This window comes from Megascapheus bottae, chromosome 29 (genome assembly GCF_031878675.1).
Source record: "Megascapheus bottae isolate mThoBot1 chromosome 29, mThoBot2.hap1, whole genome shotgun sequence".
In the NCBI taxonomy this organism is placed as follows: domain Eukaryota; kingdom Metazoa; phylum Chordata; class Mammalia; order Rodentia; family Geomyidae; genus Megascapheus; species Megascapheus bottae.
The window spans coordinates 4940163-4967878 of record NC_143537.1 but is presented as its reverse complement, the minus strand read 5'-3'; the positions used below and the strand labels follow the sequence as shown (position 1 = coordinate 4967878).

The window sequence follows — 27716 nt, the reverse complement described above, 5'->3', positions numbered from 1 at the left end:
CGGGGTGTTTTCAATCGATGCAGATACTATGATTAAAAACATTTCCTTAACTAGCTGGCCTGTGGAATCCAACCAGAGTCAGTCACAAGGTCTCATTTTGTGAACCTATCAATTCTATTTAATAAAAACATTAATAGATACATTGATTTAAGTCTGTTATTGTTCTGTTATCAGTCTCTACCAAACCCATCTCTTCTCAGTTATTTTCCTGGTGGTCTCATCCACAAATTCGACATTTATCTCAGGATTGGAATGATCTCTCTTTTTTTTTTCTATATCATGCTTTCAGGGAGTCTCAGTCACTGAGGAAACATTGCCATTCTGCTTTTAAAATTCATCGCCTGACAACTGAGATCTGATTTCATCATGAAATTTCTTCAAGACAGACTCTCTCTACACACTAGAAAGATATACCATGAAGAGCTGTGGATATACATATATATATATATAATATATACACATATAATTGTTTTTGCATAGTTTAAAACAATGTCTCAACATACTGGATATTCTTAAAAATTACATTCATTAAACCATATATGCTTTTATTTTGCTGTGTGTGATGCATTATACACACCCAGGTAGGTTGAGTTCAGTAGTTTGATTGAAGTCCTTTTAGTCTTTAAAGAAGATTATTAAAAACACAGCTCACAGAGGTCACTTCACAGCTACCCTGCGACAAACTAAATTACAACCTCAGCTGGGTCTCTTTTGGCTGCATCTAAATCCCTTCCAAGTATTATCTTAAAAATAGAACTACAGCGAATGCTGGATCTCTTCCTTGGCCCCTCAGATCCTATCCCTGCCCTTGAAGACCAGTTTACACTTCTCAGTCCAGTTCTCTGGCTTCAGGGTGGAGGTGACCAATGGGAGCAGGGCCTCTCTCAATTGAAGAGTGGGAGTCCAGGAGCTGAGGGCAACATGCTCATGACAGGATGGGAGAAGAGACGGAAGAAGAGAGGGAGGGAGGGGAGGAGGAAGAGAGGGCTGGAAGGGGGCTGCCTGTCTCTTTCTAAGTGCTCCTCTTCAAAGCCCTGTCCCATTTTTGGCATGCCAGCTGCATCCTGTGGGATAGAACACATTACAGAAATGTATTTCAAACCTAAGGTTCTTCCACCCGGGGGAAGTGAACAAGTAAAGAATGCAGACTCGTCCACTTGTGGTGGGTCCTCTGTCTTGGAAAGCTGGGGTAAGGGATTGCATATCCCATGTACCTTAAATGGACCATCTCCTTCCTCACAGTCCATCCCAGCCCCCTGCTCCCTCGCCCTAGGTAAGGAGCCCGGAGCCTCCTCCACAGGCTCTCTTCACTTTCCTCACAGTGCGATTACCCTTGGAAATAGTGGTGTGTAGAGATTTGCTAACGGGTGATGGCCTGCGACCACTGCTCTACGCGATGTTCGAGGTGGTTTTCCAGAATTAGAGAGCAAGATGTTTTCCAGAATTAGAGGGAGAGATGTTTCTAAACACCGGTCTGCAACATGAAAGCTCCATAAAGGCCAGCCTGGAGGCGGGGCTCTTAGTACTGTCCCCAAATCCTCATCAGACCTTCCCTGCAGGCCACGTTAGAGGACCACCAAACAAGGTGCCCAAGGCATCCATAATTCCAGAAAAAAAACCTCACACACCTCAGTCCTCAGGCCTTTCTGTCACTTTTATATCAAAGGGTAAAAGAGTATCATGTAAATGCTATTTTTCCTATTTACCAGTGAAGTAATTTACCTAAAATAGAAAGCACCTACGTGGGACATCATTTAACAGCAGAAACCACACTTTTGTATTACAAGTATAAATTAAACCATGATTATTGCTCACTTAAACAGCACTAAATTTTAAAAATGGCAATAATCAATACTATGGGTTCTGCTGGCAAATGCCTCTCGCCTGTGTTTCTGGTGGGATTGCAACACGGTGCAGATTTTGTGGCAGGTAAGCTGATACAAGTAAGTGAAATTCACTGGATTGACAAACTTACACCTGAAATTCCACTCTTAGAACTTTATTTGGAAACCAGAGATATATAAGAATATTATGCAGCCTAAGAAGAATAAAGACTGTGAGAAAGTTTTCCTGGCTACACACTTAAAACATAGTAAAAGGCTATTTGGATAGCATGATTTAAAGTGAGTGTACAGTGAAATGACTCAACGTTGACTTGCAGGAGTAGTGAATTTTATTTCTTCTCGCTCTGATAGGTTCTTATTTCCATAATGAAGGTGTTTCATTTTTGTCTGTGCTTCATCTTCTGCCACTTCTCCTGCCTGCTTTAGTCTGCACCAGCTCTACGTACTGCCTGTATTCACTCTATTTTGCTGTTGTGTTGTTCTCTGCAGGGAGCACTTTAGTTCTGATGCATGGAGTCAGTGCATGGGACATGGGTTGGAAATGATGGTCCACTCACTCTTCTGTGTACTTCAGTCTGGAGACTGTTTCTCTTATTTAGAGTTCTTGGTACATTTTTCATCAGAGCTATCTATCATTTATTTATGTTTGTCTTTTATACTCCTTTTATGTCTGGAATATCCTCTCTGACTTGAGATAACAATTTTACTCTATTTCTCTCTTATTAGCTCCACATTTACATGTAATCCTGAAACTCTCAAGGATGGATGTCAATATACTGTGTTAAGGACACAGCCTACATTTTTCATGGGGAAAAATGCAGTGTTATCTTTGCTTTGACAGCTTATTTTTCTTCTAACGTTATACAGGGATGTATGTAAACTGGGATTCTCCGAATTGCTGTTAAGAATTGGCAGGCTCACTCTAAAGGGTAACTGTGATATCAAGAATCTTTGAGATGGTAGGCCAATCGTTCTTTTAGAAATTTTGAACAGGGAAATCATTTGAAAGGAAACGCTCAAGGAAGAGAAGAGAGAAACAGATACAGGGGTGTCTATTGAGCTCACTCGTGATGGTGTCAGGGCCAAGGATGATGTGTGCTCACCCAAGGTCAATCTCTCAGGCCCCCAGGCCCAGAAACACAGAAATAAGCCCGGGAATTATGCAGTCTTGGGCTTGGGGCTTAACTGTGCCTCTCGCTGGGTGACCTTGAACCAATATATATAAAGAAGAGTTGCTATTACAAAAAAGGAGCTGGAGTCCTGAGTAGTTACTGATTTGGAAGCATGAGTATGAGAGTGCACCACAAAGTGACAAGAGAAGCTCTTTTCTGGCACGTAGGGATGGGATCTATAGAAGTTCTCCACTCCTGAGGTTCAGGAGTGGATACTCAGGTGAGATAAAAAATTAGAAGTCAGGTTTAAAAACTCCATTTGACCAAAATGATCCTTCCCAAACACTCCAATACAAGTTGTACCAAAAAAAAATAACACAAGACAAAAAGGAAAAAAAAATCTCATTTTGCCCAAATGATCTTTGGTTAGAAAGAAGCTTAGCTAACTAAAGCAGAATTAAAGAGAAATCAGGGCTCATTACAGAGTCCCCAGGAACAAGTAAAAGGCTCAAAAAAAGAGCCAGAATATGTTAGAAGTGGTACCCACTTTACCATAGGAGTCATTAAGACATTATGGTCAGAAAAACCACACCCTGTCTCTGGGAGAAAACGGAAAGTGATTAATAGATGGTGTCAGTATTTTCATATGTGTAATTTCATTCTGTCCAGTGTGGGGGATGGGAACAGGGTTGGGCATAGAAGGAAGTCCCCATGTGAAAGAACAGCTGCCTTGAGTATATTTCTCTTGGTTCTCTATCCTACTTTCAGACTTTTTGGGTGCTTCTGTCTCTGCTGGTCTTAAAAATGACAATTTTCTTTAAAGAGGGCAAAATGCCCTCATAATTGAGTTGTACATTACTAGGCATGAGTATGTATGTGGTAATTCATTGCTTTCTGCATAGAGGGTTGAGCTCTGTTGACCCCTGGACAAGCAGGAGCTGGACTGAAAGGTGTAATTAACAGCTCTACCTAGGTCATGGGCCTGGGAGAGTGATGAGTGGCTGTTCACATTTTGTGTGGTAGACCAAAGAGGAATCTTTGGCCATCAATACCTTTAAGATACAACAACTGAAACCAGTGCTCCAATCTCTTGCTGCTCAGCACGCCTTTACTAATTTGACTTGTACTGGGTCTTAGCTTAATAAAGCGGGCACTAATTTCAGAAGACACTAAATGTAATTACACATCTAAAGCGTTGTAATACTGTGTAGAAACAGTGAGGTATTTAAATACCTGCTTAATGAAGTCAAGGGCTGAGGGGAGATAGGTTTCTGTCAGGTAATTATTAATGGAATGGATTCTCAGAGAACTGGATTTGACTTTTGTGCTGGTGGTAATTCTCAGACTCGAGTCTCTCATTTGGTAAGACATTCATGGTGGCAGCACTATAATGAACAATTACTTATGGAGTAATTATGAAGATGCACTGTGCCACAACTGATTGTACATTTCTTTTCTCATTGGCCTCCATGTCTTTCCTCCACCCCAAAACCTGTGAGAGTATCTTTACCTAGGAGGAAAATAGATGGATTAATAATTACTAAACATTTGTCATCTCTGAAACACAGGGAAATGAGAGAAAGACAGATAATTCTCAATTTTTTACATTGTACTGACATATTTCAGGTTTATAATATGATATGATGGATGTATTAGATGATCTTAAGTACCTCTTATTTACTTTGTGGTTATGCATGTGTATGTTACAAGAGCAGCTAAAATCTACTTAGCTACCAAAAAAATCTACTTAGTCACCAAAAGCCAATAATATAATTTTATCAACTACAACGGTCATGTTGTACATTAAATCTCTCAGCTTGTTCTTTACGCTTGTCTACATCTTCCCATTCTTTCTTCTTTGACATCCAGGTTTCTTCTCTGTCATTAGGGAGTGTAAAGTGGTCTAAGTATCAAGTTGGATAATGCATATATTCAAAAGCTAAATTTGGAACTTTATCATAATTTGGTCAATGTATTTGAGCAAAGTATTGAGCTCCTGGATTAAAATATAGCTGAAAGTCAACGAATTGGCTCTAACTTTTATCAGCCCCACTGTGGCTGTCAATTACAATAATTCATGTTCTTACGGAAAGATGAAACAAGGGGAGGAAAACAGAGCAATGGTTACAATTTTGCAAGTCCAGTGCTCAGTTCTTTCCTCACCAGCTGTGTGGCCTTTAGATGCATCATTTAACCTTTCCACATCCATCTTCCTCTTGTGGAAAAATACCCAGTCCTGAGAGTGAAAGTGTGTAAAACAGTTATTACACTGCCAGGCACCAAATAACCACTCAGCAAATGCAGACTAAAATCAATGACTGAATGCGTGCATGAAGGAGTGGAAAACATGTAAGTAAATAAAAGGATCCCGCGCAGGAGTTTATTATGTTTTCTGTCCATGTGGAGAGTGCGTTTAGAATGATGAATTATAATGGGTAGAACTTGATCTTATTGGGTTATCAAGATACTGGTTCTGCTGGCCAGTGACCTTGTGGGCAGCTTACTGGACACTAACTGGGCATCCTCTGTGGGGACCTGGAGGTCTCAGGGGACCTGGAAGTCTCGCACGGAGACCGGGAGCAATGTCTCCATGTCCAGGGCCCAGCATTCTACCTGCCCCAGGTCTTGGTGTCCTGAGGGCCCTCGAGGTCCATGGTGGCACCAACTTGGCACCCAGTTCCAGGGTGGGTCAGATGGAAAGAGGCCCCACAACCACCACCGGCATCACATGGCCTGCCCTGCCCTTGTAATTCCACTGGCTCCCTCCTCCAGCCCTCTGCCGTGCTCCTCCATCTGTTAGTGCAGATGGTGGCTCTCCAGAAGAGGCAAAAAGTCGAGTGTCCCTAAATCTCTCTGGATTATTTGGCTTTTTCTTTTTAAACCACGGAACAGTGGGCAGAATAAATAAGAAATCAGAGGGCACAGTGGGGAGCAGGGTGCCAGGGCTCACATGAGGAGCGCTCTCCTGCGGAACCCCTCCGCCTCACCTGGTCTACAACAGCTGGCCACCCCTGGAACACAGACTCCACCCCACCCCTTCCAACCACAGGCAGCTACAGCAACCATCTGCTTTCATGCTTGTCTTAGCCTGATCCAAGTCTACAGAAATGGAAATTTCACAAGGATGAGGAAGGTTGTCACTGAATGGTAGTAAATTGTTTTTCAGAATTTTTAAATACGACAAAAGAAATATCTCATTTCTGATGGAGGGGGAGGGAGACAGAGGCCTGAGTATCAAACTAAGTAAAAAAAATCATACAACAGGGAAATTGGTTCACAATTCTAGCCTTTTCCTTGTCCAAGGTAACTGATATTTTCTCTATAAAATCAATAATGACAGGAGAGGGAATTCAGGGTCCCAAACTTAAGTTAGCTTCTTCAGTGATTTCAGAACTTAAAGTTCTGGAATCAGAATGTCTATTAATTCATCTCCTTAGAACTTGGTCTCTCTGTGTGCAAGCTGTCTTCTGGCTAGAACTTAATACACGTGCATTTTCACAACAGGGTTGAGGGTCCCGCCCCACCCCTACTGCTGTCCCCTGGCCCTCCATCTTGCCACCTTCACAGGCTGCCTCCAGCAAGGGCACTACATGGTATCAAAGAAGGGTCAGGCCAGTGGTGTGTCTCCTCCACCATCTGGGGAAATGTCTGATTAGTCATTCAAGAACTTGAGAAGAGTCTGTGAATTAACTTCCAACGAATCATATTGACATGGCAGTGAAAAATACTTTCCTTCACTTACCATGTTAGCTCAGGAAGAGACATGGGATGCAGGGTTTCTCATTATCACATTAGCAGCCTGTTTTATATTGGTATCCTATCTAATTTCCCAGAGGAAAAGTAAAACCATGTGCCCAGACAATTGGGTTCAAATACTTAAGACTCAGGAGAAATACTCTTCTGGGAACATGTGTTTCTCTTCAGTCCCTTCCTGCCTGCTTCCTACCATACAGACACAAATTAGAGAGTGTCACACACACACACACACACACACATGCGCACGCGCGCGCGTGGGCACGCACGCACATAGGCAGAATAGTCTAAAGAACTTTGGGAGTAGATCCTATATTAAAGAATTTCTTTGTTCTGCAATCAATAGAAGCTCTGCATCTTTTAATCACCTAATATTCAGTTGTCATAAATGAGAGCAAACATCCCCTGAAATGTAGCCACAGTGAAATGGTTTCATTATGGCTTTCTGAGATGTGTGTCTGAAAATTCCTACTTTCCATTCAAGCGTTTTCTCACTCACTCAGTCTGTGGGAGGAGATAATGTCTGTCACCTGAAGTCCACCTTCTTATAACTCTCTCCCTTGACATCTCTGAATCTTTAAAAATACTGCAATGATTACAAATGGTAGGCTGGCTAACTGGCAGAATACCACACCAGAGCAAATTTCTGCAGAATCAATTACGATTTGCATTTAAGTCCCAATTTGCTAAGCTGATTTCAAGACAGTAGCTGACCCTTTTTTATTTGTTTGCTAAATGCTTTCATAGCATCTGTTATGAATTAATATTGTCTTCCAAACACACCGACCACACCAAGGTAGTTTTCTACTCCAATAAAGAGGAATGCCTAACACTATTATATAGTACAGTGACATTAGTTTTACTTCATTAAAACAGTCTTTGATAACTGTGTTCTAAATGATATCAATTTGGTTTTATGGTCCTCATTTTCCTTTTAATTTACCTCAATGCTCAAAGCTACCACTGGCCACCATTTTGCATGCATTGCCCACAATGAGAGAGGTACAGTGATAAATAAATTTGGAATCTGGGATCAGCTCTGCTGAGACATGGATTCCATTCAACCTGTGTATGAGACTGGATGTTCTGTGTAAAAATGGAACACATCACTCATCAATTCATGCATCCATTCATATAGTCATTCCACAACTGCATTTTTACCTAACCTCTGTGGAAGAGCCACTGTTCAAAGTGTTCAGAAACAAACAGGGGAAAGAGACCATAGATCCTTGAACTCACAGACCTGAAATTCGATCGGAACACCAAGGAACTACTCCGTGTAGTTATTTAGAATGTAAAACTGTTCATAGGTAGGGAAGAGAGATTAGAAAGTTCTGGGTGGAGTAGCATTACCTCCTCATCTTCCAGAGTGCAGCGGACCCTGTCCCACCCTTAGAGCCCTGTGTCTCTGTTGCATCATCCTCAGATCTCTGCCTACCTGGTTTTAAAAAATACCATCTCCAGTCAAACGCCACTTCCTAATGTAGAGCTGTGCCTCAATTCTCTGCAACTCTTGACCAGACCATTTGTTTAATTGTTTTTTTGCACGGAATTCACCACTATTAGTAATTCTTGCATTCATCATTCAATATCTCAGTCAGTACCAGCTTCTGGAGGTTTCTTTACTCTTGTACTTCCTACCCCGCACTTACAGCAACGAGAGATGGTCACTTAGGAGCTCATTAAATTGATTGAGGAATAAATTAATTATTCAATGATTCATCCAACTACAAGGTGTCTGTTTCATTAAACATACATGAGGATAACTACTTCTTCCAGCTCCCTTTTAGGATTGCAGATACAGCTCTAATAGTTAGATGGTCAAAATGAATATTCATACAGCTACTGGACTATAAAAATCCTAAGTAGGCTCTTTGACTTCCTCCCATCTGTACATCAGATTCTTTTTTTTAATTGCACTAATTTAATCATTATATATTAAATATATAACATTCTATCTCATAAGTATCTAAAATATTATTTGTTACATTTTTCATATATTTTTATTGTAATTAATAAAAGGGTTACATTACATTCACCAGATAGAACATGCATTAATTCACATACATTGATACCCTTTCTCATGTCTTGGTCCCCATTTCCCTCCCACCCACCCCCAACCCTCAACTTGTTTTCCCCCATTCCCTATCCAATTTCAAATAACCAAATACAAATATATCCAATATATCAGATAACAAAGTGAGATACTGTAACAATATGAGATAACCAAGCGACAGCAAAAGAGATGAGAGATAACATAGTACATTGAGGACAACAATCACTCATTATATAGCTTTTGTTTCTATATCCTAGAGGTCCTTTCATTTAGCATCATACTATATGACCTTATGTATCTAGGTTTTTGTCTATTGCAAATCTCTGCTAGGAGAGCCCAAGGTTTCTATTGATTATGACAAATGAGGGAAACCATTGAGCCTATGTTCCTTTGAGTCTGGCTTACTTCACTTACTTCCATTTCCTAATAAATGGGGCGATGTCATTCTTTCTGACAGCTGCATAGAATTTCATTGTGTACACCAGATTTTTTAGCCGAATCAAAGTCCATTGAGACATGAAGAACTCAGGTTCTGGACTCAGAGAGACTTGGGGGGAGTTTGTTTCTAGCTTTGATATATGTATTTGTGCTAACTTTGAACAAAATATTCAACTTGTCTAAGACTCAGTGCCCATTCTTTTAAGCAAGAAATGACGATTACTTCTGACCACATTCTTTTTTTAATTTAATTTAATTTTATTTTTTCTATGTATGTGGTACCAGGGAATCGAACCCAGGTCTTCATGCATGCCAGGCAAGCACTTTAACCACTAGGCCAAACTCCCGGCCGTTCTGACCACATTCTTACAAGTTAAAAGGTTTTACTATCTTCGATGGATAGCAGTTAGTTAGAAAAAGACAGAAAGTTAGCAAAATCAACCCAAAGGCTTTGGATTCTAGAGTTCAGCTCTTCATTTACCCTATTTCTCTTGATTTCTCTATTATATATCTCATTTCCCTACTAATTCTGAGTTTCTGAGTCCCAAAAACTGTCTACCTCATTTGTTTTCACATATCCTGAACACTGACGTGGTGAGAGTCCATAATGATTTTCTTTCACCATTTCCTCTCGCCCCCAAACATCCTCTATTTATCATAATGGAGTGGTAACACAACAGCCCGAGGTTAAGCATATGCTCTTAACAGTAACCAGTTTTCACCGACAACTTCTTAGGTACTAAATACTCTCCTAAATGGTTTACAAGTATTTGTCCACTTAATTTCCCCCAACAGTCCTGCAAGGGGAGTGCTAGAAAGCTCTGATTGGGGCGGGGAGCTCAGAAGATGGGGTATCGCCAGGTAGAGGACTTGAAACAAGGCAGTGGGTCCTCAAGCCCAACTTCTTAACACTGCAGAATGGAACCTGCAGTGAGGCCAGAAGAGCCCCGGTTTTTATTCTGGTCTTTTCTGTTGTTGGTTTTTTTTTGCCTTTGGTGTCAGCCTATCACAGCTGCTGAAGTATAAAGTCCTAATTATTTTCTACATAATGGCCACTGAGAACAATCCAATGTGGAATTAGTATCTTCCTCTAAGGATGTATAGCCATTTAGCATTTTGGAGCTTTTTATTCTGTCCATAAGAATACAGATAATGAGCTACTTCTGAGAAGTAAAATAGTCTGAGCATTTCATAATGTGGTCAATGTAATTTGAGTTATTAACGTATTATACTGGTTTAGCTTCCAAAATAAAGAGTTAGGAAGAAGCTAGAAATCACCCCCTACCATCTACTAGGAAAATTGAAACAGCTAACACGTTTACCCAAATCTTTTTACAATAAAAAAAATTGTAGCAGTAGTTGACATAGGTTTTTCTTTTCTATGAGAAATAAGGCCATAAAAAAAAACCTGTTCCAAAAATTACAGATTTTCTTCAGTGTTCTATGGCATCTTGCTCAATAATCAGGCATAGGGGCAGAATTAAGAATTATGATTTCTGTCATCTGAGGGAAAAATCATGTGAGGTAGGGGAATATTCACTTTTGATGTAAGACAAATGGAAGCCGAGCTCTGGTGGCTCTGGTTTGTAATCCTAGATACTCAGGAAGCTGAGATCTGAGGATCATGGTTCAGAGCCATCTTAGACAGGGAAATCTGTCAGACTCTTATTTCCAATTAATGAGGAGAAAGCTGAAAGTGGTGTTGTGACTCAAGTGGTAGAGTGCTAGCTCAAGGACAGGGTCCTGAGTTCAAACCCCAGAATAAGCATCAAAAAATGGGGGGGAGTAAAATGTCTGTCTCTCTCTGTCTCTCTGTCTCTGTCTCTCTCTGTCTCTCTGTCTCTCTGTCTCTCTCTGTCTCTCTCTCTCTCTCTCTATATATATATATATATTCATACACACACATACATCTATCTATGTATCTTTCTATCATCTATGCATCTATCTATCTATCTATCTATCTATCTATCTATCTATCTATCTATCTACACATACACATTGTGAACATCCACTGGAAGATATTTTGCTTATTCCTCGCCTCTTCAGTGGTCCTGCCACGCCTGCAGTTTTTCCAGATTGCACTACAAGCCCCGTCTCTTTGGGAACTTAAGTGACTTCTCCCGTGCTGTAAATTCACACTCCCAGGGGCCACTTTCCACCCCAAAAACACAGCCACAGAAACCTTCTTCCTAAGGAAATCAGTGACACAGGAGAGTGAGAGCCCCTCCCAGTGGCAGTGACGCTGGAACTGGTTGAGCCAACAATATTCAGGAAAAACAAAGGGGACAAACTTGCTTTTTCTTCTTTGCATTATTTTCTTTTCTTTTGCTGGTCCTGGGGCTTGAACTCAGGCCCAGAGCTCTGTTCCTGTTCTGTGTGCTCAAGGCAAGCCACAGTGCCACTTCTGGCCTACCAACAGCAGGGGTGTCAACAAGAGGATCCAGAACCATTCCCCAGGGTGGGGATTTCAGGAATTTCGGGTCCCACTCTGTGCTGTTGACCCTCTCTGTGATGGTAAGAAGGGAACCCAAAGGAGTCACAAACTACTCTAAGTGCGTTTAGTTTTCATCACAATATTACCTCCAAAGGACAGGACAGAAGTATTTTTCAGAACTGAATTGCAGCTCTGGAAAATAAAGCCTTTTCCATCCAGCACCTGGGATGAATATTTTCCCTACACAGGAGGTGGAGGGAGGGGAGGTGAAGACTGGAGAGTCTGGGTCGTACCCTCTGTGTAAGAGTAATGTTCTTCCTAAAATCTCTTCTGTTCTGCCTGACAAAAGACAACCACTTGATTATCTGTAGGAAAATGAATTCAACCCAATGAGGAAACTCAAGTTACAAACCGACGCGTTAACGTTTAATAGACCACCTTTCAGTCTGGCATGACTCCGGGCCTATCCTGTAGTTATAATACATCAGAGTCGAGAAAGAAGATGGAATGAATAAAATCCTGTCTGTCTAAATTCATTACAGGCTAACATTATCCTTTGCCATTTTCCCAATGACACAGACAGAGCAGGAGGTGTCTGAGCTGCCATCTGCTTCCTGCTGAACCCTTCTTGAAGAATATGAACTTTTTTTCATGAGGAACGACATGTCTGTGATCTAATGACACAAATGGGAGGTGTAGAGATTTGCACAGTCCAACCCCCCCCAAGACAATAAGACAAACAGTCACATTTAGAGGGGTCAGCTACAAGTAAGAAGCCACTCTTTCCAGAACTGTCCTAACAAGATCGGAATTAGAACATCTGCCGAGCCATTTCTACAGCCAACAGAGACTACAACCACAAAAGAACAACTATAAAATTAGAATTTGGGTCACACATAGCTTTGTCTGTGTCTCATAAAATATTGCATGCAAATTCTAAGCAACACGCCTCCACTTTGCAACATTTTTCATCTCGCATCGAAGTCATAACCCTACTTTATATTGTGCTAGGAAGACATAGTAATGTGACCTGAAACAGCTGAAGAATGAATGTGAACAAGGTTTCGTGAGCACGGAAGCTGTGTTTTCATATATATCCATGGCTGGAAAAATCAGACCACAAAGTAGTGTGCATAGTATGAATCTCTTTTCAACAAAACCTTTTATGTATCTATTATATATATATATATATATACAGGTATATATACATACATATGTAATTTTAAAACAAAACGAGTTGCAAGGGTATTTAGAGCAAGGCTTGAGTAATAGTTATCTCTGATGGCAAGGTTAGAGATAAGTTTCTTAACTATTGTTTCAGTCTTCAGGAAGAAACGCGTACCTTTTGATAATCTGATGCTATTTTGTGGTGGTTGAATAGTTAGAAGATGATAATGTTCTTGTAATGCCAATACACTGGCATAAATAATGTACAGCCTAATTTCTATTTAGATTGCAATTCTAATAAAACATATTGCTGCATTCACGGACATGAGTATCACCAATTCACCAATCATTCCAGGTTGACTGTTCTTTTCAGTTTCCCTTTTTCTGGTTCCGGGCCTTGAATTGGGTCTGGGCACTCTTCTGAGCCTCTCTGTGCTCAAAGTTAGTGCTCTATCCGCTGAGCTACGTTGCTACGTCTGGCTTTTTCTGAGGAATTTATTGGAGACAAGAGTCGCACGTTGTTTCTTTTTTTTTTTTTTTTTGCCCCAGCTTGCTTTGAATTGTGATCTTCAGATCTCAGCCTACTGAGTAAAGATACGATTACAACAGGCCTGAGCCACTTGGCCCGGCTTGCCTGCTCTTTTGTGTAGCAGAATGTACAGCTACTAGTCCTGCTTTCTTGAATTGGGAGATTTTTTTTTTCCCAAAGAAACCAGCGTAACTGCCCCTAAATTGCTAATGTGACACCACCACATTAGCAAAACCACCCTGTTAAAGGACTTTTGAGAGTTGGAATAGTCACTGAGAAAAGATTTATATGAGTCATTAGATATACCACTAGTTTTTCAGACTAGATGCTAGTCCCCTGTTTCTCTGTCCAGAATCGAATGAATAGGATATGGTAAGTAAATGATAACTTGACTTCTAGTACCCATGCTCCTGCTGCATCTCCAGTCATTTTTCCTTTTAGTCTTCCTCACTGGGTCAATGTTACTTGAAAATACAACCTAGTTTATCTGCATAAAATATCTGCTTCCTAAAATGCCAGGAACTCTTCTGCTTTGTCAGCTGAAAATCCTTTACTGCCCCTTGTGTGGCTGGGTTAATAAAGAGCTCTTGCCCAGGTCTAGCTAAACCTCTTGATGGAAATCTTTTAAGTAGGGGAGTACAATAGCACACATCTTTGAACTTTCTATGAAACAGGATGGCTGAGTTATCTATTAAGGCCAAGAGCACGGGTGAACATACAGCCTGAATGTTTACTTCCAGTTCGTGACGATGCCAGTGCCAGCGGGATAATGTTAAGGGTAAGGCCTTTCGGGCAGTGGCTGGACTGTGGGGTGGAGCCCTCCAGAACAGAACCAGCACCCTTGGCAAGCACACTGCAAGCTGCCTTCTGCTCCTCCAGGGGCTCTGCATGTTGAGCCACAGCTCCTCAGCACGCACAGAACCCACTGGCAGCTTTGCCGGGGAATCTGCAGCCTTCAAAACCATGAACAATGCATTTCCGCACTTTCTAAACAACGCTGTTTATAGGGGGCATTTTTGTTAGAGAAGCTAGGATGGAATAAGACAATCAAACCCTATAGTTGGGAAGATAAATACTGTTCAAGACGAAAACATTATTCAAACCTATTCCTGACCTTGCTGCAGGAATCCTGGCAGCCCTGGGGGTCCTCGGCTGCTCCTCATAGAGTCCCGGGCTTTCTGGTTGGACCGTGTTTAAGATTGCTTCCATTCCAGTGGCCTGCTCATCACAGTGTGGAGGCAACCTTTCCCAGTTGAGGAAAACAAGCAGAGCCAGCACCGATTGCTTTAACCTTCTTACCTTCCTGAAATGCTCATTCTCAATTTAGATGTTAGCATTCTCAGCTCTTGGCTCGCTTTCCTGTCAACTGAATTCACCTTTTCACTTGAAGCAGCAGCAGCTTTATAGTTTCTCCTTGACACAGACCCACAGCATAGTCCTCCTGCACTTGAAGGCTATCATTAAGAAAAAATAGTGGCTCCTTGGCTGGGATACCATGATGCTGACACGATAACCAAGATGGCGGCTTCGTGGCTGCCAAAATAGCACACATTTTAAAACTTACAGTTGGTTTCTACAACTTGTTACTTGATGTTTTCAGACCACAGCTGACCCGACCTAGGTAACTAAAGCCACAGAAAGTGAACCTGCAGACAGCAGGACAGGCGCAGGACGTGAGTGCATGGCGAGTTCAAGTGTTCCCTCGACAAGCAATGCTGTTTTCATCAGCATACCACCACGATCAGGACCTCACTACACTCAGGTAATGCAGCACAGACCAGAGACTATCCGAAACGCTCACGTTTAGAAGTTATAACACAGAAAATCCCCTGACGCTGTAATATTCTCAGGATAAGATACAGGCCCTTTTTCTTCATTTATTCTCAGGAAGCCATTCAGTGCTTTTAATTTAAAATAAAACTTAAAAGAAACTGCCTTATTCAAACAAAATCATGCCCACCCCCGGAGCATCCCATCACAACAGAGTTTCCGGAGGGAGGCGGCCAGCTAGGAGGGCAAAGATTCACCACGGGTGAACGTGAGGAAGCGCCCGTGTTCATTTGCGAGTCAGGCTGCTCCTCTGAGGGTTTGAGGGTGCCGTGAACGTCCTGTCCCCAGAGGCCAGCCACGGGGCTCAGACTGCTCTGGAGCAATTTGTAAAGGAGTGCACCCGCCGTGTGTGAATACTCAAACGTGAGACCCCGTGTTCTTCCCATTTTAGAGAAGAATTCCGGGTCTGGGTCATTTCTATAGACAGCGGCGTCAGGATGGGCTTCGGATCCTGGACAGAATTCAGGGGAAGCTTAGCCTGGGTGCTGGCGAGGGCGCCTGGCCTCCCCCACACCCACGGCCCCCCCCCCGCACAGGGACCCCACCGCCGGCGGCGGGCCGGAGGGTGGACACTACTGACCTGAGGCCGTACAGCACCGTGCCGTCGGGGTGCAGCCGGATCATACGGTTCTTCACCGTCACGCCGTGAACAAATGACTTCTTGTCGTTCAGGAAGTAGGTGTCGGGCACCCACAGCTGGTCTGCCACTCTGTTGTCCAAGGTCAGGTTCAAGGGTATCACATTATAGGACAGCCGTTTGTCCCTCCAGGCCTGCTGGAAGTACATGGTCAGGGTGTAGTCCTGTGGATGCGAGAAAAGCCATGGTTATTCACCGTGGGGGACTTCTGACATAAGCACTCCACCGTAGCGTGTGTGTGTGTGTGTGTGTGTGTGTGTGTGTCCACATGCGAAGAACATACACCACCTGCGTATCAATTTATTACAGGCACTCTCACTGAGCACTTACTTCGTGTCATGTACATAAGTGTGACAGGCACCGTGAATCTAGATGTGAACAGTTTGCCTGTATTATACATATACTTCCCAAGCAGAAATGAGTCAAGGAAAAAAATGCTTAATAATCAACGATGTCTCCTAAAGGAGAGCGCACACATGTACACACACACACACACACACACACACACACACACACACACACACACACACACTCTCTTATTGGAGGACACCAGACTGTTTTCTATGAAACTTTGAAGTACAATGGCTTTGCACTTGTTCTGTGTACTGAAGGGATGAGCTAGCCTGCGGAATCAATGATTTTAGGCATTCATTCATTCAATAAGAATAATATTGAACAAAGCAGATTCTGTGAAGCAAGTGGAGGTGAGACGTGACGGTGGAGAGAAGTCTCTCTAAGGAACTTTCAGTGTGCTGAGACCAGGTCAAGAGCTCAAGTCCCTGTGTCTTAGGCACACATCCCAACTAGGAGACTCTGCAAAGACCGGGGGAGGGGGGGCAGTCAGGGAGTCGGCAGTGATTCACAGAAGAGGGGGCAGTCAGAATAGGGAGAGGATTAACCTCCCGAATGTTACACTTCATTAGAGAATGGAGCCTTAAGATAACTGCTTAGAAAGCAGCTAATTGGTTTGTTGCAATTCCCACAGTCTGCAAATGAGAGCATGGTAATCAGTGAGACCAAGGTGGGCTTCCTGGCAGAGGTGGCGTTTCTCGGGAGCTCAGGCAGCTTCCCTGCTACCTGACTAACACGGACGTGGTCAACACATCCTCAGCATTCCAGGACCAAGGGCTGGATGACATGGGCACTGCCTTTTCCATCTCATGTCTGCCGTGTCTCACCTCCGCTGCGAGGCTGTGCTGTGACTCGATTCATGACAGAGATCTGAACTCACACCCGACCTCCTCGAGAGAAATCTATGATGAGATCTGAATGCGTAGCTCAAATCCAACTTACAAACTACGGAAGCTATGAATGATGAGCGATATATTTACATATCAATTACGACGCATGTTATCCACTCGGAGGCCTGTGGGTATAATCTAATTGTGGCTCACCTCTACTGAAGGGACTAAGTGAAGGGCTAAATATTCATTTGCAGGAAGATAATTATAATTTTAATTTAAAATCAATCCACAATGCCTCGATCCAGGGCTTAAAGAAAATAACCGAAAAAATGACTACCATAAGTTAACCATTTCTCTAGCATGCAGTTCTGAGTTTTCTCCAGCGTGGTTGAGATGCCTCTACCCTCATTTAGTTAGGTTATTTCCAAACATGACTGGTAGTTATTTCTTGCTACAAAAACATTGAGCAGTTTTCATAAGAAAACCGTAATCACTCACAAAAAATACTAGATGATTTCCGAACCTACACATTTTGATTTCATTCAGAAGTTAGTGTGGGGCCTTCTCAATTTACAATCAAATGTAGAGTCTCACATTTTTAACATTAATACCAACTCAATTGATTATTTGTTAATACTGATTTTACATATTAACAGTCCCAATGCAGATACAGTAACTTTTCAGTGGAATGCTCTGCTGTGGGTCATTTTAGACTTAGTTCTGGACTGCATGTCCACATTTTTGCTTTAGTAAAGACTTTGTAGAAGGGTCCTTAAAACAGCATTTTGATTTGGAATAAAAACAACCACAACAACCTGGAAGTCAGGATTTTTATAATCAGAGAAAGGATCGGATATATTTCTCTGCATATGTCCGTTACAAATAACTGAAGAACAGGGCTTAACAAATCTTATTGTGGATAAGAAAATGAACTGAGTGATCTTTTGAATTCAGGGAGCTTAAAAGGAAAATGTGATCATTATTTCTGTTAAAGGTTGAAGATTCGCTCCTTTAGGATTAAGAACAGACTGTAGTGGAAACAGCTGGAGTTTATCGATCAGTGGAGACAGGTTTGGACACATGGAATTATGCTCTCTTCTGCGCTGAAACACGGTGATGCGATGCGGCCAGACTCTGTCTTACATACCGACTCTCGCCAGTCTGCTATATAATGCCCAACAGTCTCTGTGGGCCCTGCAAACTGTCACATCCATTTTCTTTTCTAAATCACCCATCATGGCACTGCCAGAAACGAAGAGTGTTACCAGATAGGAGATGTCCTGCCATCCACCTGAGATGGATCTTCTGAACTTCCACTTGAAAGTAGACCCTTTCCAAGAGAACACCAGAAAGCTGCCTCACACCAGGAAATCCCAAATAAACCACTCTGACTGTCCCACAATGCGCGTCAAACTGGGCAAGAAGGACTGAAATAATCACAACTGAAGCCGGCTGATTCTTAACATCGGGCAAGTCAACTCTCCAGAGCTGATTTCTCCAGAAGGAGAATGTGCCATCACCGACTTGAAGGCTAGCAAGCAAAGACTAATACATGGATTAGAGGCGAGGCCAAAGACCACCATTTGTTTTATTTTTGTTTACACTCTTATCTTCTTAAAGGAATTCTTGTGTATGCACATGTGTGCGCGCACACGTGCACACACACACACACAGAGCCAGAATATTATATATCTAACAGGAGATATATACATTCCTTTTGATTCAAAAGATGACCATAAAGATGGCTGACTACAGTGCATGTTTGTTATAATATGGGCTTGTATTCACTGCTTTTAATTTTAATTTTCACTAGCATAAATTATCAAAAGGACTATCACTGTGATAGTTATATCAAGCATGTAGTGAATTTGGTCAAATTTGCTCTATAATCTATATTTATTTATTTATATTTGTTGTTCCGATAAACTATGACATTAGCCAAGGTGCCCAACAATGATAAAGAAAATGTGTGTTATATATCTTATATAGAATTTTATATGTATATGGTTTAGTATAACATGCATTATATATAGTATACAGAAATTTTATGTAACATATTATATATGGATGATTTTATAGGGCATATACATATATATGCCATGGACTATTACTCGGCCATGAAGGAAAATGAGATTATGCCCACCTTTCTTGTGATGTGAGGAACTTGCCTAAGCTTAGCTGGCTAAGCAGTGATTTCTGCAAGCTCTAGGTCAACATCTGCACACCTTGTAAACGGTACACCCAGTCGTCTCCCTTCTCTACAGTGCAGTTCCTCTCCAGTGGCCATCTTCCAGTCCCTAGGGAGAAGCTTGGACGTTATGGAAAAAACGTGGTGGAAGGAGCAACACTGTCATACAAGGGGTGGAGTGAGGGCTGAGCACATGCTGAGGAAGCACTCCACCACCGGGCCATGCCTGCACCTCCTCTGCTTTGTTTGGAGACACGGTCTCATTGCCATGTTTGTCTTGAACTTGCCATTACCCCGCCTCCACCTCCCAAGCTGCCGGGATTGGAGGTGTGAACCTCCATGCCTGGCTATGATAAAGTTTAAATACCGTAAGATTCGTGAGGTCATTAAAACCTTTCTTTTAGATAACAAGTGATTTAAAATATTCCTTAACACAATAGCACTCGTGGCACTTCTTTATTACTTCATGTTTTATTACTCTCTGTACTTGGTCGACTGATTGAAAAACACATTTACTAGGAGACTATGTTGAAGCAGATATCAATGAAAGTGTCGCTGGCCAACTCTGGGCCATTTGTGCATTTAATAATATTTAAACAGTGCCTCGAGACATCAGGGTTTAGAGGATGGTAAATAGGATAATGATTGTCACTGTCACATATTAAAAAGGAAATCCTGGGAAAATAATTATTCACTAAACAATAGGGCCATCAATTCCAGTTTTAACCAGCAGATTTATTCTTCATTTAAACATAACAGATACATGTGAGAAAAAATATAAAACTTACATAAATTGTCAATGACCTAAAAAAATCCATGTCTATCATCAAACATATGGCTTCCAAGATATCAGTTATGAATTATGGGCTTGGGTTTCAAGGGCAATAATTTGCTCATTAAATCTATTTTTCCTGGAAACATACACCAATGGCACTAAGTGAATTGAGTTACACATTAGATATCTCCATAGTAAAGAAGACTGATGATACATTCTTTTATTTCCTTTCCAATACTTTTTCCTCTAGTAACTGTACTTATTTCCATAAAGAAACTGCTATGAAATGTACCAGCATGTCATGCTAAAGAAAACTATTCTTTCTATGGAAATAAATTCCTGACTTCCTCAAGTGAAACTTTAAATGCCAATGACACCGGTGCCGCTTAGTACTGTCTTCAGAATCCTCCCTGTTTTCAACAAAGAAGAATATCTAGCCTCATCTAAAGCAAAGCATGCTAATAAAGTATAGTTTATTCCATCCAAATCTAGTATTAACCGTGATTAGCTTTAATCCATGAGAGAGAAATTAATCAAATACGGGTAAGACTCTTGTCAAGCTTCATGTGCATCGGATCTGATGCATTTCGAGAAGAGAATTGTGGATGTAAGAATTCATCATGTGGGAACGAGTTGGCCCGCTGTACACATTCTCCTTTGCTGGGCTCCGGAGCAAATGACCAAGAGCCAGGGACAGCCCTGTATCCCTGAATCACCACAGGAAACCCAGTTCTCAGAGTGGAACTTACTCCACAGCCCTCAGTATACCCCAAGCCCTGGGGAGGGATCACCTTTTCAGCAGACGCTACCTAGGGTTTTTGCCATTTCTATGTCATACACCAAAGTGGAAGTGGCTCTCATTCCCATGTTAGCCTATGAGCTCCACAGAGGCAAGGCTCCTCGGTGCAATCCCAGGACAAATAGAGGATTTCTCCCCCAATCATTCTAAATGAGTACATGAAAGGCTTACGTGACTACAACCATTACAACACTGGGTGGAGGAAAGAAGATACAAGCTAAGGACGTCTGACCTGGGCTCTCTAGTGAGCCTGTGGTAGAATGAAAGGGATGAAAGTTAATGGCACTGAGATAAACATTAACTTCCACACCTGTGGTAGAGTCCTAGATGCAGAATTTAGACTAGGGAATGCCCAATGTTGGGGAAAAAATTTGAAAAATAATTAGTTTGGCTGAAGAGCCAGTACTGTTGTAACAGAAAAATAGGAAGCCTCGTTAATGTAACAGTTTAAAAAGGTGTATTTCTGGCTTTGACTAGTAAAATAAAAATACTTAGGAGAAAATGCGGGAAAATGTTCAATGTGATAGGATTCTTTTGAATTTGTTTTCTTTCTCTGACTTCACTTGCTATTAGCAAGTCTCCTCAGTTGCTGACAGATGGTAACCCAAATTCTGCTTGGATACTTCCAGAAACAGAAATCTCTACCTGGCAAAGCTGGCACTGCACTGTGGGATGGTCAGAATTGTAAGAAATATTCTGTCTGTGACTTTCGTCCATGGGTAGATTTCATGTGAATTCTCACATTGAACACCGTAATTGTTTTTTGTTGTTGTTGTTGTTGTTGTTGTTGTTGTTGTTGTGTAACTTGAAAGACTCAAAATCAGTGGAGGTACGGAAGACACTGAAGGTGTGGAGGAGAGGCAAACCCGTCTTTGGTTTGACCGTGCCCCGTGGAAAAGCACGTCTTCACTGGTTCCAAACTTCATTTGCTTTTCCATAAACAGCTTCCAAGGTGCTGACCACAGTACTCTGTAGCCACCCAAGATTAGAGAGGAAACACACCCAACTGCAGGTGTCTTTAAAGGCAGATCCATCTCCAGGACACCCTCCACCTGGCTTCGTTCCCTCCCAACCTACCTTCTCCCCATTCCCTGACACCCTGGAACTTTTCCTTTGGGAGCAGGGCATCATTTGAATGGAAGCTGTCTAGGAATAAAGGGAATGGAAATGAGAAGGTAGTAGAGAGCAGAAAAGGCATACCTGAACCTAAAAGAATCCCAGATCATTCTAACTGGTGGGACAGAACATCACCTTACTGGAATTATTTTCATTGTTGGTCATTTAAGTAACCCGTGAAAGGCAGTCTAAGTTGTCACAGACAGATGGGTCCACACTGAACTTTGAAAGACAGATGGCACTTGGCAGAGAAAAAGAGAAAAGCCTGGTCCCAGACTCTCCAAGTAGAAACAGACATCATAAAATTAAAAGCCATCCTTCCTGCCTGCACAGTTGTGTCTGGTTTCTCCCTTTTATCTTGCACAACTGAGCAACCTTCACAGCAAAGGCACAGCTGAAGCCACCTTGTCAGCAACGCTGGATTATGGTTTAATCTCCTGCACATACCACTGAGAGTTTGTTCTCACCTGTGATACACTCCAGCTCACTCAGGCCAGACAGCCGAGACACAGGCCCCTGTGCCTGAGCACACAACAGGTGCCTTACTCAAGGATGGCACATTGATTTGAAGTGTCACCCGTGCAATGTATAAATTTATGCATCAACTTGGTGGTGCTCATTATGGAGCCCTTGGAAAAGACAGATATGTCTCCTCTCCACTGTGTCCTCCTTCTTCTATGTCTCTATGGCTGGAGAACATAAATATTCATTTCAAAGAGCATCAGCTCAAGGTTTGCACTCGACTGGCCTCCAAGATGGCAGAAAGGTCACTGTGATGAGCTGCCTCTTAGAAGTAATATTAGCCTGGACACAACTCACACATCGTTTCTACCCCTAACTTTTCTATACTGAATTCCTGGCAGAGCAGAAATCATTACCAAGAACACAGAAATTAACTCCTTAATCCAGCAATAAGATTGATTCGTCTCCTAACCGAAATTCAAGTAATTAACATGTGCTATTTTCCAAGGTCTGTCCTAACATATCCAGTCCAGGAAACTGTCTTTCTATCTAGGTGTGTCTGTCTCAGTTGCCCAGTAGATTCTGGAAATATTCCTCCTCCAATTGTTCTGGTAAAACCATTTACATTCATCCTTTGTCCCTTGATCTTTTGTTGGGTGACAAGTGAATCTGAAATATTAATTAAGGGTTGGTGTTGAAAGCTCATTATAATGCATACTGTACTTTCAGATACTAGTTTAAAAGAAAAAAGTCAAATCAATGTTTGGCACATGGACCCCAATAGAAAGATTCTGGTAAAGGTCTTAGGTGTGAGAGAAGTTTTCTGCTCATGGGACCACAGGCCAACGACAAGGCCCAGGCTTAGGTTTAGACCTGAGGCCTGCCTCTGTTTTGTTCACTTGTATAAAAGTGAGCTGATCATTTATTTTTTCCTGTCAATTTTTTATCGGTAAAAAGCTGAATACTTCAGAATTGGACCTATAAATTTTACGCTGCTTTATGTGGTTTTAACATTATTGGAGCATTATTATTATAGGTAAAATCTTTCTTGAGTAAACCACATCTCAGGTGCTCAAAAGAGCTATTTATTTTTTATGGCACTCACAGTTATGTGAATCCTAAGAATCTGTCTAAAACTAAAGTGGAAAAAACTATCTATTATTCCATAACAAAAATACTATATAGTAGGGTGATTGATGCAGTAAAATAAAATGTATTGATAGAGTAAAATAATTTGAAAAAAATAGTTGAATGCCATTTAAAATGAGAAATCTCTATTCGACTCATTTTAAAGCATTCTTGGATGGTTTGTTCTACTTTATAATGATTTGAAGATGATGACCCTGGGATGATAAATTTCCTCTTGAGAACTTAAACGTCAGCATCTCAAAATAATGGATCCTGTACTCCTGAGGCTATGTGGTAACGCAAGACTCTGTGATGGAGATTGTGGTCTCAAAGAGAAGATTTCCCTCAGGGTACCAGTGAAGCAGCCACCACATCGTCAGCAAAAGTGATTAAAGACTGCCTCCAGAAGCAGAGAGGAGAGAGGAAGGGCTGGGGAGCTTCTCCGGGTGAGCTGGCATTACCCAAGAAAGGATTCCACGGCTCCACTTGCCAACAATGCACTGGACTAGAGCTTAGAAGCAGGACACGCCTCCTTGGAGCCACTACTTCAAGGCCTCTCCCCTCTCTTGGTCATTACGACTGTGCACCTCTCCCTGGACGCAGGAGGAGGTGTGGACATGGTTAGACTCTCAGGGCATCGACCCATCTCCAGCGCGGAAATGTGTCATGGCGCACAATTCCAGGACACCTGAGGCTGATTGTGGATTCCCTTTCCTCCTTTTGTGACTGCACTATGAGCTGGTCACAAAACCTTGCTGATTTTTTTTCTCCTATCTGTAATATTCTCACCACAATATTCCCGCAGGGGACTATTAGTAAGAGTAAAAATAATAATCATTCAAAGTCTCCAAAGAAAGTATTAAGGGACATTAAAGCTGTTTATTATTAATTTTTCAGGTTGTTTTGTTTCTAACTAGTATTATCTCATGAATTTTCTCATAAAATATCCACAGAAATTATAGAAAACAGGAATGCGAATAGGGTGAATTAATCAACTATAACCTATCACCTACAAATAAACCCTGGTGTCCTATGCCCCTCCAGAAAACAAATATAAAAATTTCATTACTATATTATACACATTGTTGTTACATTTTTTAGGCCAAAAGATATCTTAGTTATTTTCTACATTATGGAGTGCCTTACCAAGGATTCTCCTTGATTTCAGACACCATCAACACTCTTCCTGGATTGTATAACATTTTTCTTTTTTAAAAATTTACATTTATTGGGGCCAGGAATTTGGCCTAGTGGTAGAATGCTTGCCTAGCATGCACGAAGACCTGGGTTCAATCCCTTGGTACTACATACATAGAAAAAGCCAGAAATGGTACTGTGGCTCAAGTGGTAGAGCTCTAGCTTTGAGAAAGGCCAAGGACAGTGCTCAGGCTTCGAGGTCAAGCCCCAGGACTGGCAAAAAAATTACATTTATTATTTACTAATATTGATAACTATACTGCGCAAGAAGCATCATTAAATATTGAATCTTTGCAAATGGCAAAGTGTTGGAAAAGGAAGCTGGAAGGAGGGAGGGGGGTTTAGAGTGTAATAGAGGTGGTGAATTTGATCAAATTCATTGCAAACCTCTATGGAAATAACACAATGAGACACCTGTGCCCATTAAGTGTTTGCCAATAAAAAATACTGCCAGCTTGTGCTACCTAAGAAAGGTTCCCTTAGTGAACAGTTCAATCTTCTCTATTAGTACTGTTATTATTATCAATTTGATTAAAGAATTACACAACAAGGGCTGTATTCTGTACCACATTAAAAAAAAAAGCCCACCTATACAGAGGCCCCCTCGCGTTAGGAGTTCTGTATCTTGTATGTCAAATGTGTAGACCCTGGAAGCTACTGACACCCCCCGGGGCAGTTGTAACTCCTTGCGCCCCACGGCTTTGAGCTCACAGGTGGATTCTGAAGATGACTGCATCTCTTCTTTAAATACACAAGGCAGCAGGGTCTCTTAGAAGCTGGGCTGCTAACATTTGTCAGGCTGCTCCTAACTGCAGCCGTGCCAGGCTGGCTGCAGCCCTGAGCATGGGAGAGCCAGCCCCAGATGTGGCAGGGTCATGAGCTTGGCTTGGAGGGAGGCGCCCTGACAGAGAGGCATGAAGCATGATGCTGTGTGCCACTCAGCAGGAAGGATCCCATCAGAACCCAGCAGCATACGATCACGAGATCCCACAGGGAGCAGAGGCACCAACTTAAACACAACAACAAAGACGGAATTCAGCTAAGGGGAGCTGTAAGGCCCAGAATATGACACAGTATCATCACGCCAATAATACCAATGCAGTGTTCTCTTTACAATGACCTCTGTCCCTCCTGGACTCAAAGTCCTCTTCCACACACACACACACACACACACACACACACACACACACGAGTTTAGCTATCTCATACTTCAGGATACTTGGTTGGGACAAAGAGCTCAGACAAGGGACAAGCAACTTATTTCAGTCCTTCTTTAACTCAGAACATGCCCAGCCACTCACTCTCTGTTCTGGGCTTGTAGCTATCAACTGCCTATGTAACTTCTGGTGAAAACTACCTTCATGTGTGTTGATCAGTGGGGGATCAGGGATGAGGAAAGAGAAAACAGTCAAGAGGGTAATTCTGGGCAAAAGACAATGAACGTATGCCTGGAATGCCCATGTGAGACTGCTTAAAACAACTAATATCCAATAAAAACAAATGCCAGGCAAGTGAAACAAGCTCTGCGTGGGCGGCGGTGTCATGGGTGAGGAGAGGGCTGGGAACAAGGTTGAAGTAGTTTATATGCACATAAGAAGATAGTGCCATAAAAAAATTAAAGAGCTATAAATTCCCACTCAAGAAATCAAGCTCTGTAACCGTTAGGTTTATCAGTCACCCTGTTACAATGCATCAACTTTTCCTCAGTCCACCTTAGGAATAATTACATTTTAAAAACAAGTATAATGCATAGCATAGAGACTATCTCCAAACATGTCACTCATCAGCCTGTCGCCAGAAACTCCTCCATAACAGGCCTATTAATGACTATTACACAGCATGTTCAAAAGCCAACCAGACAAAAATTACAATACAAATGTAATAATTTTCTAACAATATGAGAATATTTCCAAGCCCTCTGTCACTGGAATGATGAAGTCCCACCTGAAAGACCGGCTAACAGAGGCCTTCGTCGTCATTCTGAGCTGGTGGAGAGGCAGGAAACACATGGGGATGATTGTGAATACTTGCTAATTGACTTCCTTGCCTCTATTAATATTTTTTCAAAGAAAGAATTATATCCCATAGCCCTTTCACAGGCTATGATGAGGAAAATTGGTTTCATGGTTCAAACATCTGGCCCAAAGGCTAAGAAAATGAGATACAGAAGGTATTCAGAGAGAATGGAAGGGGCTCTAAGTCCTCAGGACATAAGGTCCCTGGGCCCCCTGTGGGGGCAGAATCACAGCATTCTAGAAAGGGGATTAGAAGCGGGATGCATGGGTTCCCTTTGAGTTCCCTTCCTGAGGTGATTTTTTTTTCTCATTCTAAATATCATGCTGCTTATCCCTCTTTGCAGATGACATGATTCTGTATTTAAAGAATCCTATAGACTCTACCCCCAAGCTCCTTGAGCTGATTCAAAACTTTGGAAGAGTAGCAGGGTATAAAATCAACCCTCAAAAATCAACTGCCTTCCTTTATGCCAACAGTGAGAGGAATGAGGCAATAATCAGGAAAGAAACTCCTTTCACAATAGCCTCAAAGAAAATAAAGTACCTAGGAATTAGCTTAACTAAGAATGTAAAGGACCTTTTTGACGAAAACTTTAAAACCCTAAAAAAGGAAATTAAAGCAGAACTAAGGAAATGGAAAAACCTCCCATGCTCCTGGATTGGAAGAATCAACATTGTGAAAATGACAATCTTGCCAAAGGCTATCTACAAATTCAACGCAATACCCATCAATATCCCAATGGCATTCTTTAAAGAAATAGAAGAGGCAATCCAAAATTTCATATGGAATAATAAAAGACCCCGTATAGCAAAAACACTTCTTAGCAGAAAGAACAGCGCTGGAGGAATTTCAATTCCAAACTTTAGACTCTATTACAGAGCTATAATTCTCAAAACAGCTTGGTACTGGCACAAGAACAGGCCTGAAGACCAATGGAATAGAACTGAGGACCCAGATATTAAACCACAGACCTATGGCCACCTAATCTTTGACAAGGGAGCCAAAAAAATAAAATGGAAGAAAGACAGCCTCTTCAACAAGTTGTGCTGGC

The 27716-nt window shown here is 41.8% G+C and overlaps 1 protein-coding gene across 1 annotated transcript in view; it reads right to left on the bottom strand.

Annotated features, from left to right (window-relative positions):
- Positions 1 to 27716, bottom strand: part of Gabrb2 (gamma-aminobutyric acid type A receptor subunit beta2) — a 110727-nt gene that overhangs the window by 55516 nt on the left and 27495 nt on the right. Inside the window, exon 4 of the mRNA XM_090321079.1 lies at positions 15744 to 15964. Coding sequence (XP_090177205.1) covers positions 15744 to 15964 — 221 coding nt within the window. The remainder of the gene's footprint in view (positions 1 to 15743; positions 15965 to 27716) is intronic.